The following is an 18,786-nucleotide window of genomic DNA, read 5'->3' on the forward strand; positions in this document are numbered from 1 at the left end:
TCTGAGCCATAGGCATTAGAACCTTGTTGGCACAAAGTCAGCACTCATCAAAGCCTGGCTCTCTTTTCCCACAGCTCTTCATTTCCACCAACGGGCATGCTCTCCGCCTCTTGCCAGGTCTGGGCAGCTGCTCTCCATCTCCTCTCTTTAAAGTCTCCCAGGAGAGCACGCAACTCCTGGTCTCTGGCGCTGATCCCAAGTCAGTGCCGTCGGTGCTAGCAGAACAGGAGGGGAGGAGCAAGGAAGGCTGGGCATGGGCGGCCCCAGCGGGGCTCAGGCTGCACACAGGCCAGTCTCTCGCGGTCTGGGTTAGCAGCCCAGTCCTCTGTTCCTGTCTGAGCCATGGCAAAGCTGATGATACTCACCTTCTTGGGGCTAGGACTGGCACTCTTCAGGGATCACCGGGCTTCTTTTCAGTAAGTTGGATTGTGATGAGGGCTGCAGCCCACGTTCTTACCACCCCGCCGACCCTAGGAGTGCCCCTGATATTGGGATGTAGTCTTTTAACTGAAAGTCCACCCAGGTAAGTTTTAGATGCACAGCCTGCAGGTTGAAAACGTGTCCTTGTTCAGTGTCTGATAGATGGAGGAAGGAGACACATCACACAGGTGTGATGGCCAAGTCATTGGCATACACAAATGGATTTTTCATGAAGATCACTGCTTGGCTACAGAATCCCTTTCATTCTCGCTTCAAGATAGATCACCAGACCAGGGATCTCTCCTGAAAATTGTGTCAGTTAGGGAAGGAGCTGCCCGGTCATGGCCATAAATCTTTCCCAGACTGGGGATTCTCAGTTTGAGGCCACAGGGAGACAGAAAACACATGGGGAGCAGAGCAGGTGGGAGCAAACACATGCTGGGAGGTCCTGCCGCTAACTTTTAGGCGCTCCAGTTGGGTAGGGTAGGGCAGGGGGAGCAAAGAACCCTGGCACAGGCATTTGATGTCCTGGGTTCTCACTCTGTCCCTTCCATTATGGGATCTTGGGCAAATTAGTTTCCATCTCGAACACTTTCTGCTTAAACAAGCCTGAACCAATAAGACACATTCATCCTGCCTGGGACACACCTTAGAGCTCTGCTTTCCTTAAAGTACTTATAAACCCTTAAGTACTGTAAAAGGGGAGCAGGTGGGTTGATTTTTAAGAATGTTTCAGCAGTTTCATTGTAACTTCACAGGGGTTCAAAGTCTAGAGAACATCCTAATTCCGAAGGTTTTAGTCAATATCTTGTTATTTACTTTGAAGTAAAACATTACTAAAAACCAAATTGAACATTTTAACCTTTTAAAAAACTTTTATGACCCTAAGCTTTCTGAAAGAAAGCTTTTTTTTTTTTTTTTACAAACTACTAGGTTTTTTCCTTCTAATTGTTGATTATTTTTATTATCACAAACTATTAGAGAAAAGTAACAGATAGTGATTCGGGTTTCAAATCATGTAAAAATTACAGTTTGTGGATTTTCATTAAACATAGTTCTATTTGATGCTACAGGAGAAACTCTGTCTCTATATGTTTTATATTTATTTTATTTAATACATATATTATACATATTAATACATATATATATATATATATATATATATATATATATATATATACATACACACACACATACACATATATATATCTTCCCCCAGCATATGTGAGGATCATGGTAATATCCTGGGATGAAAATAAATGAGATATAAAGATCTAACACCCCTTCTGGGCTTTATCCTTTCAATTCTGCATCTGTACCTGGGTTTATTCTGTCCCCACTTTTCCAGAAGCTCCACACCAAGATGTCTTCTGAAGGATTGCAGATCGACCCAGAAGGAGTGAGGATCTGTCTTTCTGGTTTATCTTCCTTAATTTACTCTGAGAATGGAGACTCTAGGCATTTTGCCCATGTTTTTATGTAAAAGCATAGCTTTACTACTCCAACCCTAAAAAGTTTCTCTCTCAACATGTTGTCTTAGCTTATGTGATTGAACCTTAGTATTTCCCCACATTTGTTCCTTAGAATATGAGCCACAAGACTTGCTCCACAAAAACAAAAACAAAAAAAAAACAGAACAACAAAAACCAGAAACAAAAAACAAAAAGCACATCCCTTGGACATACCAGTTTGGGAAGTGTTGTCTATTGTATGTAGGCTTTTCCTAGAGATTGGCAGTGCACTCTGGCATAATGAAAGCTTTTGAAATATCCTTAGCTGAAAAAAACATTCTGGTTTTAGAATGGAAAGGGGATCTAGAAGAACCGGGGGACTGGGAGCAACACAGGGCCAAGAGGATGATGGTTATGGAGATGGAGGACAGAAGCAGCCCAGATAGGAGAAGGAAGGGGAATTGCACCCACTATTTGAAAGGCAGTAAACCCTCAGTCCTCAGAGGAGCTGTGGACCAGATGCACGAGCACTGGCTGGGAGCTCGATCTCGTGGCACAATCCTGGGCCTCACCCCGCACTACTGAATCCAAATCAGCGCTATTTAACGAGCTCCCCTGAGGGATTTGTATGCACTTCTTTAAAGAACACTCAAATCCCACATCACCCACGTTAGAGCCAGATCAAGAGATCCTGGATCTCTTGTAATTACCTCTGTTACCATTCAGAGGTAAGGCCCTTGAGTACCAGAGAAGATCATGAATCTGCCCAAGGACGAGAAGGGAAGAGAGTATGTCTTGAGACCTGCATCGGGAGCAACCCAAACCCCCACGGTGGAGACAACCTTTGTTCTTCAGAGATCCAGTAGACAGGAGGGGGGCAGGTTCACATGAGATTCTACCAGTCTGGGGCTGGAGGGAACTTGTGGAAGATTTTAAAGGGTGTTTTGGGGTGCCTGGGTGGCTCAGTGGGTTAAAACCTCTGCCTTCGGCTCAGGTCATTATCCCAGGGTCCTGGGATCGAGCCCCACATCGGGGTCTCTGCTCTGCAGGGAGCCTGCTTCCTCCTCTCTCTCTGCCTGCCTCTCTGCCTAGTTGTGATTTCTCTCTGTCAAATAAATAAAATATTTAAAAAAAAATAAGGGTGTTTTGGGGGGGTCCCTGATGCCTTCGAGGTGGTAAGAGCCCCGAGGAAGGAACTGAGAGACATCCCCTGGATCAGTAGTCTCCCCTGGCCAGCTCTGTAGTAAGCTGCTGTGACCTGGCAGGGCATGGTCATCCAAGGAATGTCTTGGACTAGCAGCACCCTGGGGGTGCGGAATATTGCAGCCCCTCATCTCTAGGGCAACTCGTCCATTCCTAAATTGCTGTTCGTAACGTGTGAGACCACTGTTCCCCTTCATTAGAAGGAGCCTGCAAAGCTAGTGTTAGCATTTCTGTCACGCCACACCCACTCCACATTCCACACCGCGGTGGGAAGAGGGCGCTGGTGGATTCCAGCAGACCTGGGCTGAACGCCACTTGCCACTTCTGCAACTTCCAAGTCACTTTACCATGCTGAGCCTGCCTCTCCACCTAAAACTTATGGGATGATAGTACAGATCGTAGTAGGATAAATATAAAATCTGGCACATGAAAGGGACTCTGTAAATGTTAGCTTTATTTTTGGCCTCTGCTATTGCAAAAATCCACCTGTGAATGACCCTCCTAATGAGTGGTATTTGAATATATATTAGGATAATGCCTCCTGTGACCGTAGGCTAAGGACGAATGAATGACTCTCCTGCCTTCCCTATCAATACAACTGACACCACTTTCTCCATAGCCTCATAATTCCACGAAACAGTTCGGCAGATATCTACAGGTGACCTTCTCTTGGCCGGTGCTGGGTCCTTGCTGGGTCACAGGGATGAATAGAATGCAGTATTCCCTCACAGATTTCAGAATTTACTATAAGCCTCAGACCAAAAACCAGTAACTGCAACAAAACAGTAGGGTCAGAGACTTACAGATGTGTGTGAGGAGGTTCATGAGGATAAAAGAGTTATTAGTCCTATCACAGAAGACCAGGAAGAGCTACAGAAAGGCATGAGAAGGAGTCTTTCTCCCGGGGTTAGGAGGTATGGGCTTTCTAGGCAGAGGGAGAAGAAGGAACCAAGGAAAGGAGGTATGAAAACGATGTATAGAAAAGGGCCCCATAGCACAACACCTCATTTCAAATCCCAGCTCTATCCTTTGAAACGAGCAACAACAAGCAAACTGCGTAGCTTTCCCATGCCTCAGTTTTCTTACCTGCCAATCAGGGGAAATAGTAATTGTTGCCTCAAACGTGACGAGGAGATTCATCAGGAAAGTTTGTATGAGAGCCCTTAGCATAGCGCTTGGCACCCAGTAGATCCCAGTAAGGAATATTGGAGGAATGAGGAGTGTAGAGTGGCAGAAAGTAGACGGAGGAGGCTGAATATGGCCCCAAGGAAGTTCCAGAATGGATCTCCTCATGTGAAAGATCCTCTAAACTAAACTAAAGATCCTCACTTTCTTCTGTGAGAAGCAAGCAGGTATTTGTGAAAAATAATTCCCAGCAGGGACTGTGTGATTTCTGGCCAGACTTCAGAGGCCTATGAATCAGAACACATCGCAGACGTTGAATTTTATCCCTTCGATATGGAATATTTGGATTTCATCAAGCCCTTGATCAAGCCAATTATCAGGAAATAATTGGGATTAAGAGAGAAAAATATGAGCTGGATTATACTAACGCGGGCGGAATTGTCTTCTGATGTTCCCCCTGGTTTGAAGCAGCGTTCCCCCTGAGTTTGGAGCAGAGGACCAAACGTGAGCTCTACCTTCACGCTTGGGTTCCAATCCCAACTCAGTCACTTCATAAGCTCGTGGATTTGTAAAGCCCCTTAAATTTAGTCATCCATAGATCAGGGAAATAATACCTCAGGGAGGGGTTTGAAGATTAAATAAGAGTGATACAGTACCTGGGCTACAGTAGTGATGATTATTCTGTTAAGACATGACTTGTTTGGGGGCCACAGATTTGAACTCGAAGCAACTGAGTGCTGATTTCACTCCTCCTTAGCTACCCCTGGCTCCCTTTGACTGTGATTATTCTACCTTTTCCTGGTCAGAGATTGTCTTCCATGAGAGAGAAGTCTGAATCAGGATAGGGGCTGGTGGGCTCCGCTTTTCTCTGCCTTCTGTGATCCCATCAGGCTTGATGGGTTTTGTGACCAGGCTATGGGCCAGTACTTCCCCTGTGCCTTTGGCTCTAAGAAAAGCTAATTTGGTTATCCTTGGTATTTCGCACAAGTCTTGGCCCAGTCCGTGATTTCACATTATTGAAACTTTCCTATGGGACCTGCAACTGTAACATCTTTTGTGCTGTCCTTTGAATCCCTTGGGGGCACTTTACAGGTATTCACCAAGGTTTCCCTAGACCAATGTTTTTCAAAATGGTGGTTCACAAATCAAATTTAGTAGATTGTGGCCAGCATTTTAAAATGAATGAAATAGAATTGAATAGAAAAGTTACGAATGTATTACATGTATTAGGATGAGTATTCTTTTGTGAACCTGTTTTAGGGCGTGTGTGTGTGTGTGTGTGTGTGTTGACCATACAAAATGTTTTTCCTAATGCATCATTTTCCCTTTTATTTCTTTATTGTGAACTTTTGTAATTATAATATCAGATTCCCACTTTTTAAATACTTGGTAGCTTCTCAGGTCACGGAGATAGATCCCAACTTTCCCTTGAAGCCTCCTTTGTAAATTCAAGTTTATCAGTCAGGGAACCACCCTCTGCTCACAGGTCAGGCCTTCTTCGGCTTACCATTCCTGTCTGGAGCTCTAGCACCTGGCCTCGTGGCTCTCCACTCTGGCTGTGCTACAGGATAAACTCTGGTTTATCCTGTTAACGATGATGAACAAAGGTGATGGCTAGACCCTTCTCCCAGCCTCTTGGGTCAGACCCTCTCCAAAGGTAGAATTGATGGCCAGTGCCGTGGCCACAGGAACACGTTGCATTTCTTTCTGGATAAAAGGTGGGGCTCCCTAAATTCCTATCATTTTATACCATCTCAAGAATTTTACCCAGCGTGTCCCCTAGCCCAACCTCTTCCTATGTGAGACTAAATTATTAGTAAGGCAAGGGAAGATCTTCTCAGCCTATCTTTAGCCAAATAAGATTTCTGGGCATTCTTGGATAATTGTTGTTACTCACTAAGACCATATTGTATCATTAGTTCTCAAAAAAAAAAAAAAAATGTTGATTGCTTCAATCTCTTGGCCATGCTGATGTTGTGGGCAATTCTTTTAAATGCCTCAGCCGCAGCCTTGCTCTGCTCAGGGAACCGGCGTATGCATCTTCCCCACATCTGTCCTTTTAGCCTTTGTCCTTCGCTCAGATGTTCCGTGGGATGTTTATGCACTCAGATTTAATAAGTAGCTTGTGTGGGGGGCGCCTGGGTGGCTCAGTGGGTTAAAGCCCCTGCATTCAGCTTAGGTCATGATCCCAGGGTCCTGGGATCGAGCCCCGCATCGGGCTCTCTGCTCAGCAGGGAGACTCCTTCCTCCTCTCTCTCTGCCTGCCTCTCTGCATACTTGTGATCTCTGTCTGTCAAATAAATAAATAAAATCTTTAAGAAAAAAAAAGTAGTGTGTGTGTGTGTGTGTGTGTGTGTGTATGGTATGTGAAATGTCTTTTTATGTGCTGGCCTTGGGTATGATTTTCTGAAGTTATAAATCCTTTAAGCACACCTGTGTTTTTCAAGGGACACACCCCAAAGCAGATGCCCAGTCCAGCTTTGGAGCCAGATTGGGCAGATGGGTAGGAGGCCCCTCTGTCAGCAGCCCTAAAACATCAATGGAGTAAATTGGAACCATGTTGCTGTTTAACCCAAATTTCCACATAGGACTCCTTACGCAGCTGATGAAATAGTCCCTATTCCTGCCAAAGTGCGCAGAGCTCTGGAGAGGACACGATGTGTTTCCTCTGTGGATCAGTTCACCTCGGCTAAATAAACACTGAATGTACCCAGAAGCCCCATGGGTCTTCCTCTGGCCTCGTCTGGTAGAATCACTCAGACTCCAGAGATGGCTAACCCCGGGCTTGAAACTCAGGCAAAGTCCGAGTTACTGAGGAGAACTTTATTGGGGGCTAACTTTTGCAACTTAATTGTAATTGCTGAATAGTTTTATGTGTGTTTTATTCCTTTTTTTTTCTCCCCCAGAACACGACTTAATGCCTTCCGAAAAATAACACCAGTCGACCTTCCTAACTGTAATTTAGTTAAAGGAATAGGTAAGTATGTAAGGGGAAGAAGTATCTCATTGAAACTTGCAGTATTATCGTGCTATTGATTTGATTAATACACCTGTTTAATTTTGGTCAAAAAAAAAAAAAAGAACCACAAACCAGGAGAGAGTGATTACGTTAGTAGTTAATTATAAATACCAACGTACTCGACTTTTGACTTCACCAACATATGGCCAAAGTATTGACGATTTTTCATAGTTTGCTTTTGTTTGGTCAGTTTAGCAAAAACAATAGTGGGAACAATGTTTGATTTTGCGGTAATATAACCTGAGGACATCCCAGGGGAGGGACAGGGGAAGGAGAAAAAGTAGTGAGTAAAGGGACAAATTTTTAAAAGCTCTTACACACCTTGGCAGTTACCACAAGGCTTTCCCTCATCCATCTCTCTTTTAAATATTGGGGAGGAATATTTTTTCCCAGAAGTTCTCAGCAGATTTCCCCTCAGATCTCATTAGTCAGAGATGGACAACATGCTGGTGCCCTAGCTGCAAAGGAAGCTGGGAAAGTAATTATTCCGTTGTGGAAGGCAGGCCCTGTCAGCAAAGATAAAAGGCTAGGGGAATAGCAGTTGGTAGTCATCCAACAGGGAGTATCACAGGGCTCAAGTCCCCATCTGGTTTCCACCAACCGCTTTTGTTATTTGAGGACAACTTGTTTCAGACCCACACTTTTGTTATGTTTTGTTTGACTATGTTTAGAATTATTTATCTCTGTTGACTAAGGTTGGAAAGGCTAGACCATATGACTTAGTCACATCAGTAAGGTTAGCCAGCTATCTTACAGTGCAATCTTTCTCTAGAAAATAAATGATATTGATATTAGATATCACTTGGTATTTGAAAAATGAACATCTCCACTAAGAGTGTCAATATAAAATCAAAAATCTCATTTGTCTCTAGGTTGATTGAGATTTTAAAAATGTACATGTAAAGTATAATTAACTTGGTGATAATTTACTGATGGTTATAATTAGTAGTAGATGTGTATCTTGCATATGAAATGTATCCCCATTTTACCTGAAGCATTTGGAATCTGCCTATGTTTCCAATATGGTTCTCAAAGAATTTATTGGATTTGGAATTAAGTATTAATAGGTATTGGTAGTTTACACTGTGTCTTTAACAAAACAGCAAGCTGTTTTCAAATTATTGTCCCTTTTGTAAATTTTGTGAATATCCATGAACTTTATGTAAGACATTTCAGACTCTGAGGAAAAAGTTCTAGTCCATGAATTTAAAAAATACATATCAAGTATAAATTTTAATTATACTTAATTATTATTAGTGTCTTCTAATTTTTATAGAATCATATTAGTCAATTTGAATAAGTAAATGTAAGAGTTAATTATCCTGAATCTATCAGATAAGAACTAAATATGTAGCCCCATTTTCCAGTTAAGAGCGATAAAGAAAAGATGGCTAGCTCCCTGTAATCATCTGTAACAATCTGTACTCGCTATTCTCTTTTCTGGCAGAAACTGGCTCTGAAGACTTGGAGATACTTCCTAATGGACTGGCTTTTATTAGTTCTGTAAGTGTTTTTCTCCTTTTACAGTGCTCTACACCATTTTCTAGATCCAACAGCTTAAGTCTTGTTTAAGCTTGCTATTTACCAACACTCACCTTCAAGTAAAATAAGCAGTCATATGGCTCAAAAAGTAAAGTGTATATATGTCCTACACTGGTGTTAAAATTATTGCCGTATGCCTGCTATGCGTATTTGTACTCCTGTGTGTTCACTGAACTCGAATATTACTTCATCTTCCATTGGAGCAAATTGTGAGTCCAACGAATTCAAGAATGGCTTTCCATCAGTGGTCTATCACTTGAAGGATTTAAGTGGCAGAGTCAAATATTTACTGAATTAGGTGTATTTTTTATATACCCCTCACATGTCATTTCAATTTTACCTTTTTCTTTTACACTTTTCAAAATGAGTCCTTTAATCTAAAATTGTTGATAGGCCATCCCACAATTTCCACACTTTGAAGAGAAAAGCCACGATGCTTGTTGAACCTCTTCTGCATACAGACCACTGTGGTAGTGACATAGCTCAAAACAAAACAAGTAATTTATTTAGTCCAGTTTTCTCCTATGAAGATGAAGGACAAGTCATCCTCTCCGGCAGTGTCTTGCAATCCCCCCTTTTAAAAGCAACAGAATAACATATTCTAAGCAAAACCTATATGGGACCCCAACATCCAAAAAAAACAAAACAAACAAACAAAAAAAAACCCCAGCTGTGTTGTTCTAACTGAAGGCTAAGAAGGAAGTTGTTTCTGGGTTCACTAGACTTCCCCTAAAACTCTGTCCCAGAGATGCTTCCAAGGAACCTGCCAGGAGACGTTCTAAAAGCCCATGTTCTGTCAGTATTCCTTGCCTGTATGATTGAAGCCCATTAGCTTCCCGTTTGGTCTGTTTCTCCATTTTTTATCTTACTCATGATTTGGGAGCTGTGGTATGGGATACACATGGCTTTGCTGCCATGGAAGGGGTCGGAGCCAGTGTGTCATGTGGTGTGGCCTGGTGGAGCCTCTGAATTCCAGAAGCCCTCATGGGCCTATTGTACAAGCCAGCCAAGAGGCTTTCCGTGTGGCCCCGTGACTCGAAGCAGACAGTGTGAACCCGTGTGCCATCTACCACCTTGATCAGCTTTTGGAGTACTTGTGATGTGTCTGTTTTTTTCTCCTTCATGTTTTATAAGGGATTAAAATATCCTGGAATAAAGGGCTTTGCACCTGATAAACCTGGCAAAATTCTTCTGATGGACCTGAATGAAGAAGATCCAAAAGTGTTAGAACTGAGGGTCATTGGAAGTAACTTTGATCAGTCTTCATTTAACCCTCATGGGATTAGCACATTCACAGATGAAGGTAACGCTATTTAATGCTTGTGAAAAACAAAACCAAAATTTAAAAAATGTTAAAGAATGAATATTTCCTCTCATTCAACTACCATATAATCATGATTAATGTTACTCTTCTGTTAAACGTATCCCCTATGTTAATGAAATATAATATTTTACCCACTCTGATGCTTGAGAATGCTAAAATACTTAAGATTTGTAATGCATTTATTTTTTAAAATACCGGCATTCACATTATCTCTATAATGATGATAGCAATAATATTTAGCCCTGATCACTAGAGGTTTTCCATTTTAAACAATTTTCCAGATCCAGAAATTTACAGGGATGGATTTTTCTAATGGAAGTCATCAGCAACCCAGAGATCCACTGACAGAAAGTCACTGTGGCCAGTTTTCTCTCAGTTCTGTCACCTTCCAGGCCTTTCTGCCCACTGTACCTTTGTTTTGTCTTCAGACTACTTCTCCCCATTTCAGAGCTATCAACATATCGCCTCCATCCCACAAGCTGTCCTTCCATTTCTTCCTTTCTATATGCAGCCATTTCCTGGGTCTCCACATGAGTCCTCAACCCCCACTGCATACAGAAACCCCTGCAGGATCTGATATCAACTGCATTTATTTTCTTTTTACCTTTTGACCCCTTGTTTCTCCTGTCCTTCTCTCCCTACCTCTGGCAACCACCAATCAATGAACTTTGCATTTCGCTTTTAGATTTTAATTGTACATATAGAAGAGATCACATGCTTTAGTTTTTCTCTGACTTATTTCATTTAGCATAGTGCACTTAAGGTCCATCCATGTTGTCACAAATGGCAGGATTTTTTGTTCCTTTTTTATGGCTGAATAATATTTGTGTGTGTGTGCGTGTGTGCGCGCATGAGCGTGTGTGTGTATGTGTGTGTTCATCATTGATGGACACTGACGTGGTTTCCATGTCATGACTACTGTAAATAATGCTGCAGTGGACATGGGGGAGCATACATATTTTCAAGGTAGTGTTTTGGTTTTCTTTAGATCAATACCCAGAATGGAATTCTTGGGTTGCATGGTAGTTCTCTTTTTAATTCTTCGAGAACTCCACAGTGTTTTCCAGAGTGGCTGCACCAGTTTGCATTCCCAACAAGAGGGCACAAGGGTTCCTTTTCCACCACATCCTCACCGACACTTGTTATTTTGGTCTTTTTGATAATAGCCATTCTAACAAGTGTGAGATGGTATCTTGTTATGGTTTTGATTTGCATTCCCTGGATGATTAATGATGTTGAGCATCTTTTCTTATTGCTATTGATTGTCCCGGTCTTCTTTGGAAAAATATCTTTTTCAGATTTTCTGCCTGTTTTATTTTATTTTATTTTTTAAAGATTTATTTATCGGGGTACCTGGGTAGCTCATTTGGTTAAGCAGCTGTCTTCAGCTCAGGTCATGATCCCAGGGTCCTGGGATGGAGCTCTGCATGGGGGGTCCCCGCTCAGTGGGGAGCCTGCTTCTCCTTCCTCCTCTGCCCCTCCCCCTGCTTGTGCTCTCTCTCTCTCTCTCTCTCTCCCTCTCTCTCAAAGAAATAAATAAAATCTTAAAAATATATTTATTTATTTATTTATTTGAGAGAGAGAATGAACATGAGTGGGGGTAGGAGCAGAGGCAGGGAGAGAAAAATCCTCAGTCAGACTCCTTGCTGAGCACAGAGCTCAACACAGGGCTCTAGTCTAGGGCCCTGAGTCTAGTCTTCGGCTCGTGACCTGAGCCAAAATCAAAAGTTGGTTACTTAACAGATTGAGCCATCCACGCATACCTCTTCTGCCCATTTTAAAATCAGAGTATTTATTTGTTTGCTTTTGCTCTTGAGTTAAATCAATTTTTCATATATTTTGGATATTGGTTCTTTATCAGATACATGATTTGCAAATATCCCTTTCCATTCAATAGGTTGCTTTTTCATTTTGTTGATGGTTTCCTTTGCTGTACAGAAGCTTTTTTTTTTTTTTTTAAGAATTTGTTTTTTATTTGACAGAGATCACAGGTAGGCAGAGTGGCAGGCAGAGGGTGGGGGAAGGCAGGCTCCCTGCCGAGCAGAGAGCCCTATGTGGGGCCCAATCCCAGGATCCCGGGATCATGACATGAGCCGAAGGCAGAGGCTTTAACCCACTGAGCCACCCAGGCACCCCCAGAAGCTTTTTAGTTTGATGTAGTTCTACTTGTTTGTTTTTGCTTTTGTTGCTTTTGCTTTTGGTGTCCAATTTAAAAGAAACATCGCCAAGATCTGTGGCAAATAACTTATTGCCTGTGTTTTCTTCTAGGAGTTTTATGGTTTCAGGTTTTCTATTCAAGTCTTTAATCTGTTCTGAGTTAACTTCTGGGTATAGTGTTAAGATAATGATCGAGTTTCAATCTCTTGTGTGTGGCTGTCCAGTTTTCCCAATGTGATTTATTGAAGAGACCATCCTCTCTCCATGGTATATTCTATATTCTTGGCTCCTTTGTCATAAATTAATTGACCGTATCTGTGTGGGTTTATTTCTGGGCTCTCTGTTCTGTTCCACTGAAGTATGTGTCTGTTTTTATGCCAGTAGCACAGTTTGAATTACTATAGCTTTTGTAATATAGTTAGAAATCTGGGAGTATGATGCCTCCAACCTTGCTCTTCTTTTCATGATTGCTTTGGCTTTGGGTTTTTTTGTTTTGTTTTTGTTTGTTTGTTTGTTTGTTTGTTTTTTGTAGTTTCATACAAGCTTCAAGTGTTCTATCTCCATGAGAAATGGCATCGGAATTCTGATAGGGATTGCCCTGACTGTGTAGATTGCTGTTTTGGCATTTTAATGTTCATTCTTCCCATCCATGAGCATGGAGTAGCTTTCCATTTGTTTGTGTCTACTTCCGTTTCTTTCATTAATGTCTTACAGTTTTCAGTATATAGGTCTTTACCTTCCTTGCTTAATTTTATTCTTTTTTTTTTAATATTTTATTTGATCACAAGTAGTCAGAGGAGCAGGCAGAGAGAGAGGAAGGGAAGCAGGCTCCCCGCCGAGCAGAGAGCCCGATGTGGGGCTCGATCCCTGGACCCTGGGATCATGACCTGAGCCGAAGGCAGAGGCCTTAACCCACTGAGCCACCCAAGCACCCTTATTCTTCTTGGTGCACTTGTAAATGGGATTATATTATTTCTCTTTTGTGTATTGATTTTGTATCCCGCAACTTCACTGAATTTGTTTATTGGTTTTAACAGCGGGGAGTTTTAAAGAGCCTAATGACCAGATCCCAGCCCTAAATATTCTGACTCAAGTCAGTCTGAGGCAGGCCTGGTAGGACTTGTTAAAAGTTCTCCAGGTGATCAAATGTAAAGCTAGGGTTGAGAAAAGCCTCTATCGTCATGGCCTCCATCTCCTCAGCTGACAGTCCTTCCTTCCGTCTTTCTTCCAGATTTTCCCCATTGTGGGTGACTAAAACTGCTGCCTTGAAAGTTGTCAGCAACGTCCTTACTAACAAGCCTTCTCGCTCCCAGCTCACCTAACTTCCCATCCTCCCTCCCTCCATGTTCTTTCCTTTCTTCCTCCACCTCATTTATGCTATTGACCACTTTCTCCTTCAAGTGCTTCTCCCCCATATCGCAATATACTTATCGAACTTAGTTCTGATCCTCCCGCGGTCCCCCCCGCCCCCATTCATTGTTTTGTCACTCATTCCAAATTTTCTGAACATTCCCCAAAACACTGATCTTTTACCTCCTCTTCATTTGCTCTAGTTCAGACAGTTCAACCAAGTCACACCTGCTAACTGTGCCTGCTTTCGGGGAGATTTCCATTAATCGGGTATTCTTTTTTTTTTTTTTTTCATCAGCTCTTCAGTTCCATTCCCTCAAACTTACTAGATTATTCTATTTGAGTTCCTCTCCTGTAGCTGCTTTATTAAAGTCAACAGGTTGAAAGCTGATTTTCCATCCTTTTATCTTTCCTTCTTTACCTTTCTACCCCACATGATGTCTCTTCTCTGTATACATATATAGTCCCCTCTCAGTGAGCTCTCCACTCACATAGCAACATTGTATTTCATTTTGCAAACATTAAGTGCAAAGAAATATACTGTTGGGTATGCGTACGCTTTTAAAAAATAAAAGGGAGTTGTATTTCCCGAACCCTTCTATAAAGTGCTTCCGCATTTGATATTGCATTATGGACTCCTGTCTATGACGTGCATTTAGAGCTCCCCTGCAATGGTTGTTTAGGATTCAGATGCCTGGGAAAGCAGCAATATAGTTCTTCTGTTGATGGATAGTCAGCCCGTTTCTGCCTTTATGTTCATTGTGAACAGTGCCAAAATCACCATTCCTGTATATATATCTTCTGTGAGCATTTCCTTAGGATAAATGCCTAGAGGTAAAATCTGCCACACAAAATATGAAGCTGGGTTTCAGTGCTCACTCCAGTGTTTGATTTCTGACTTCCCCATTCCTCAGCCATCATTAGGGATTTTTGATACTTCCTGTCAAATGTCCTCATATCCTTTCCTGCCACTTCTTGTCAACGCCATCCTTCTGGCCCTGTCTCTTCTCCCCCTACACCTGGATTACTACTGTTAGTGTAAGGTCATGTTACCCCTTGGCTCCAAGGCCCCGGTAAGTAAGCCATGGGTCCTTACCCTGAGCCCTAACAAGACTGGCCTTGGCTACCTACCTTTATGGCTGCAGGCTTCCTACTCTTTCTTTCACTCCATCTACTCCATCCACAACCTCACTATTAAGAGATAAGCTCCTGCCTCAGGCCCTTTACACATTCTCTTCCCTCACCTGGGAATGCTCTTTCTCCAGATACTTACATGATGTGGTCTCCTATATCATTTAGGTTTCTGCTTTAACATCACTTCAGAACTTCCCCGATGGGCATGAAGAAAACATCGCATTTCTCTTCATTCTTTTATCTGGTCTTATTTTCCCTTTGGAGCACTTAATACCAATTAAAATAAACACTTGTTTGTCCAATGGCCTAACTACCAGGAGCCTCCTGTTTAAACCTCTTCCACTCAATCTACTCAATCTACTAAACTTTGCACTGTTTTTCTTTCAACACCAATTTGGTCACATCAAAGCTTTCCAACGACTTGCTGCTTCTTAAGGCAAAGACCATAATAATCTAACTTCACTTGCCAACTCTAATCACACCATCTTGACCACTTAGATTGATCTCTTTTATGTCTTAAAGCTGGACTGATTCATGGAAGCTGCTTCCCGTTTGATAGCATCTCTCAGGTGTTCTTTTTATGGAATTTATCATTTTATACTGTGTGAGTTATACCTCACCACACCTTCTCATGCCGGTGTTCTCCACTTTGGCTCTTTTATCTCAAATCTGCATCTTGCTGAGACCATTTGCAATAGAAAGCTTAACAAGCTCTTTGGAGTTTTAGCATCAAGCCTTGCTCATTCTTAAGTTGAGAATCTTTCTCCCCCCTGTGGCGTTTGGAGGTGTTTAGAGACTGTCACTAGTCCTTCCTTTAGCCATTTTTTTCTTTGGAGCAATCACAAGTGCTTCTCTCTACAAGGACATGAAAATATTCCATCTACCTGACACCCTAAGTACTAGTTGGAGGTGGGTTGAAATTGCTCTTAGGAGACAGGGCTGACAGCTGAGAGCTCAGTTAATGTTTCGATTTTTGTTTTTAATCTTTTCTCAGATAATACCGTGTACCTGCTGGTGGTGAACCATCCAGATTCTAAGTCCACAGTTGAGTTGTTTAAATTTCAAGAAGAAGAAAAATCACTTTTGCATCTGAAAACCATCAAACATAAACTTCTGCCTAAGTATTGAGATATACCGTATTTCTATTTCCTTTTAGCACCAGTGGGTGGTTAATCCACCTTTGGTTTCTCCTTCCAGCCAGAATGGGAGGGGCAGATAATGGCCGGTTGACTCTCCTTTCTAATCATCACAAACGCTTCCGAATGTTCTTCTGCAGATACTTTTGAGGATTCAGACCCCTGAGAGAAGACCCATTCTCTTCCTCTCTCACTTCCCAGGCTGCCTGGGTGCTGAATTATGGCTCCCAGGCTCAGAATGGCTTTTCAAGCTGTTATTAAGACGTAACTCTGTTCTTCTCCAAAACCAGACTTTGTATTTCAAACCCACACCAATTTCACAGACAATTCCTACATCGTGAGCTTGCTTCTTTATTCATTTATTTCTTCTTGTATTAAAAAAAAATTGAATCTTTGATATTTCTATGAATTAGAGACATATACCCAAGGGAGATCTGCAATCTGGTATCTCTAAGACCTCCCCATCCTACCCCTCCTGCTCTTTGGGCACATGATTTATGGAGTAACAGATCTGTGGTTCACACTCAGCTCCAATCTTAGGTTTCTTGACAATGTAACATAAGGAAAAAGAAAAAACCCAGGGATCCCTGATCCCAGTCAACACAACCGCAAATCAACTTCCTCACTTGCCTTAAGATTTGGTTTGTGAGGCTTGTGACGGATTTGGAACAAAAGTCTGACACAGTCTTTCCAAACAGTCTTTATCCTTGAATCTTAAGATTGTCTAGAATCCCAACCTTTATTTGAATGATTAGCAGACAGCACTTGACTACCTCAGTATCAGTAAATCTAGATTTTTCTTAAAAGGCGTGTTATTTACATGTGGGGACCTAGCAGAGGGCCTGGCACGCAGTGTTTCCCAGATCCCCCTCCTCTCTTTTCTTACCTGGTGGATCTGAAGACAAGGAAACTGCCACTGGAGAGAAACTGAGTTACTGGATGAAGGTCAATCAGCTAATTAGTAGCTGTGTAGGAACTACAGGGCCCAAGTCTTTTTCTGTGTCCCTAAGATGAGTGCAAATTCAGAGAACAGCTTTTGGTGAACAAGTTTATTCATACATTCTTTCAAAAAATGTATTTTGGAAAGAGAACAAGGGTACTGAATGTCTGGTGAATGTGCCACATACCGAGATCTAAATCAGGGAAAAGTATATAGAATAGAGAAGCTGGGCTAATAATAATTGCAATAATTGTGATAGTAACAATGAGTTTTAACTATACGTTCAGGGCTACAATAACCAATTTAAACTGATTACTTTATTATCTTTCTACAAATACCTTCTTAATTAGGTGTTATTATTATTATGGCATTTTGGAGTATTTAACTTGCCCCAGATAATACCATCAGCAAAACAGCAGAGCTGGAAATCGACCCTGCTGACTTGAGGCTGAAGCTGCTGCTCTGAGCCAGTCTCAAATAGCGAAAGCTTACTTTGTTTATTTCACAGTTAGTCTTGGAAGTCTCAGATTTGTCCAGATTCCCAGGGTTAGAGTATTTTTTTCCTGGGCCCAAGTGCAAAAATACGTGTCTTTGGCAATATAGAACCAAATGAAAAAACCGCAGCGCCACCATTAACTAAAATTCTGCTCTCCCAACTAACTGAAGGACTAGCCACGTATATTTTCTGCTTTGTATTTAATGACTATTTATGCTGTTGCTTATAGCATTAATATTCCTGTTACTAATCTATCACAATAGAAGTAGGTCATTAATGATAACACAAAGGTCATGATCGATCACTCCTATAGGCCAGGCACAGTGCCAAGGTCTTGATATTCCTTCTTTCACTTTGTCTACCCTAACCTCACAAGGTTCAGAGAGGAAACTGAGGTGTAGGTGTTAGTGACAGGCTGTGGCCCCCATAGACAATAACAAGCAATGTCTGCATTCAAATGGGGTCTATAAGATCTCAAAGCTATTACTCTGCAATATTCTTCTCTGTTCTTTTTTACGAAAAGCGGGCACATGCTTTGTAAAGTATGCTCACTTTGGAAATTTACTTTTAAAAAAGAGAGGGGAAAAAACAGACAGAGGGGAAAAAAGAGAGAGAGAGAGAGAGATTTATGCCTGGATCCTATACACACTCATCCTAAGTTCCTAGACCTTTCTTCTCATGTCGTGATAGTTAGTGGTCATCGTTGACGGAGGGGTTCAGCAAGTGGCAGGCTTTCTACAAAGCCCATAACGGGCATTGCATTATTGCGATTTCCAGTGAGACTCCACAGATTAAGATACTGACCCTTAGTCTTATACTAATGAGCTGCATGACTTCTGGAAAATTGTTTAACCTCTCTTTACAGATGAGAAAACTGAGACTCCAGGTGCTTATCTAACTGGCCCAGGAGCCCAGAGCTGCGTCAGAGGCGCTGTGCTAGCCGTTCGGCCCTCTGCAATGGAGCGGAGATAATTCTCTCCCAGATAATAGCCCGGGGGAACTTCTGTCACCTCAATCAGCAGAGAATGACTCACTTATGTGTTCACTGTTGTACCTATTAAAGCAGAAAAATAGACTCATATATCTTAGATGTTCAGTAACGGAGAGAGAATCAAAATCAGAAAGAAAATATGCCATAGCATCCTGTTTCTGAGCATTCTTGCTCGCGGACATTTTCCTCAGTTCAGAATCGTGAAACTTTAAGGCCGTAAGTGACCTTTTAAGATGGAGAGAGAGAGCCGCCCCGCTCTTCCTCCTTTTACAGATAAGGAAACTGAGGCCCTGACATGCAAAATGATTAATTTTACCTAAATTGCACAGCTAATCATGGTAGAGCTTTTACTAAAATGCAAATCTCAAGATCGTCAGTGGTTTTTCCCTCCCTCCGCCTGATGATAGCCCAGACTATTCTATATGAGAGTGACTTCTGTATGAACATAAATGCATTGTGCCCTGATAATGATTCCTGGCCTAATTTAATGTCTGCTGA

At 41.9% G+C, this 18,786-nt stretch overlaps 1 protein-coding gene across 2 annotated transcripts in view; it reads left to right on the forward strand.

Annotated features, from left to right (window-relative positions):
- The first annotated feature begins 221 nt into the window (after positions 1-221).
- Positions 222-18,786, forward strand: part of PON1 (paraoxonase 1) — a 33,671-nt gene continuing 15,106 nt past the window's right edge. The window contains exons 1-5 of one of the 2 annotated variants that reach the window (XM_046021420.1): positions 222-416; positions 7,106-7,176; positions 8,666-8,721; positions 9,895-10,063; positions 15,720-15,846. In XM_046021420.1, the coding sequence (XP_045877376.1) occupies positions 343-416; positions 7,106-7,176; positions 8,666-8,721; positions 9,895-10,063; positions 15,720-15,846 (497 nt within the window). In that variant the 5' untranslated portion in view covers positions 222-342. The remainder of the gene's footprint in view (positions 417-7,105; positions 7,177-8,665; positions 8,722-9,894; positions 10,064-15,719; positions 15,847-18,786) is intronic. The other variant, XM_046021419.1, reaches the window with a different exon arrangement.

The sequence above is a fragment of the Meles meles genome, chromosome 10 (genome assembly GCF_922984935.1).
Source record: "Meles meles chromosome 10, mMelMel3.1 paternal haplotype, whole genome shotgun sequence".
NCBI lineage: Eukaryota > Metazoa > Chordata > Mammalia > Carnivora > Mustelidae > Meles > Meles meles.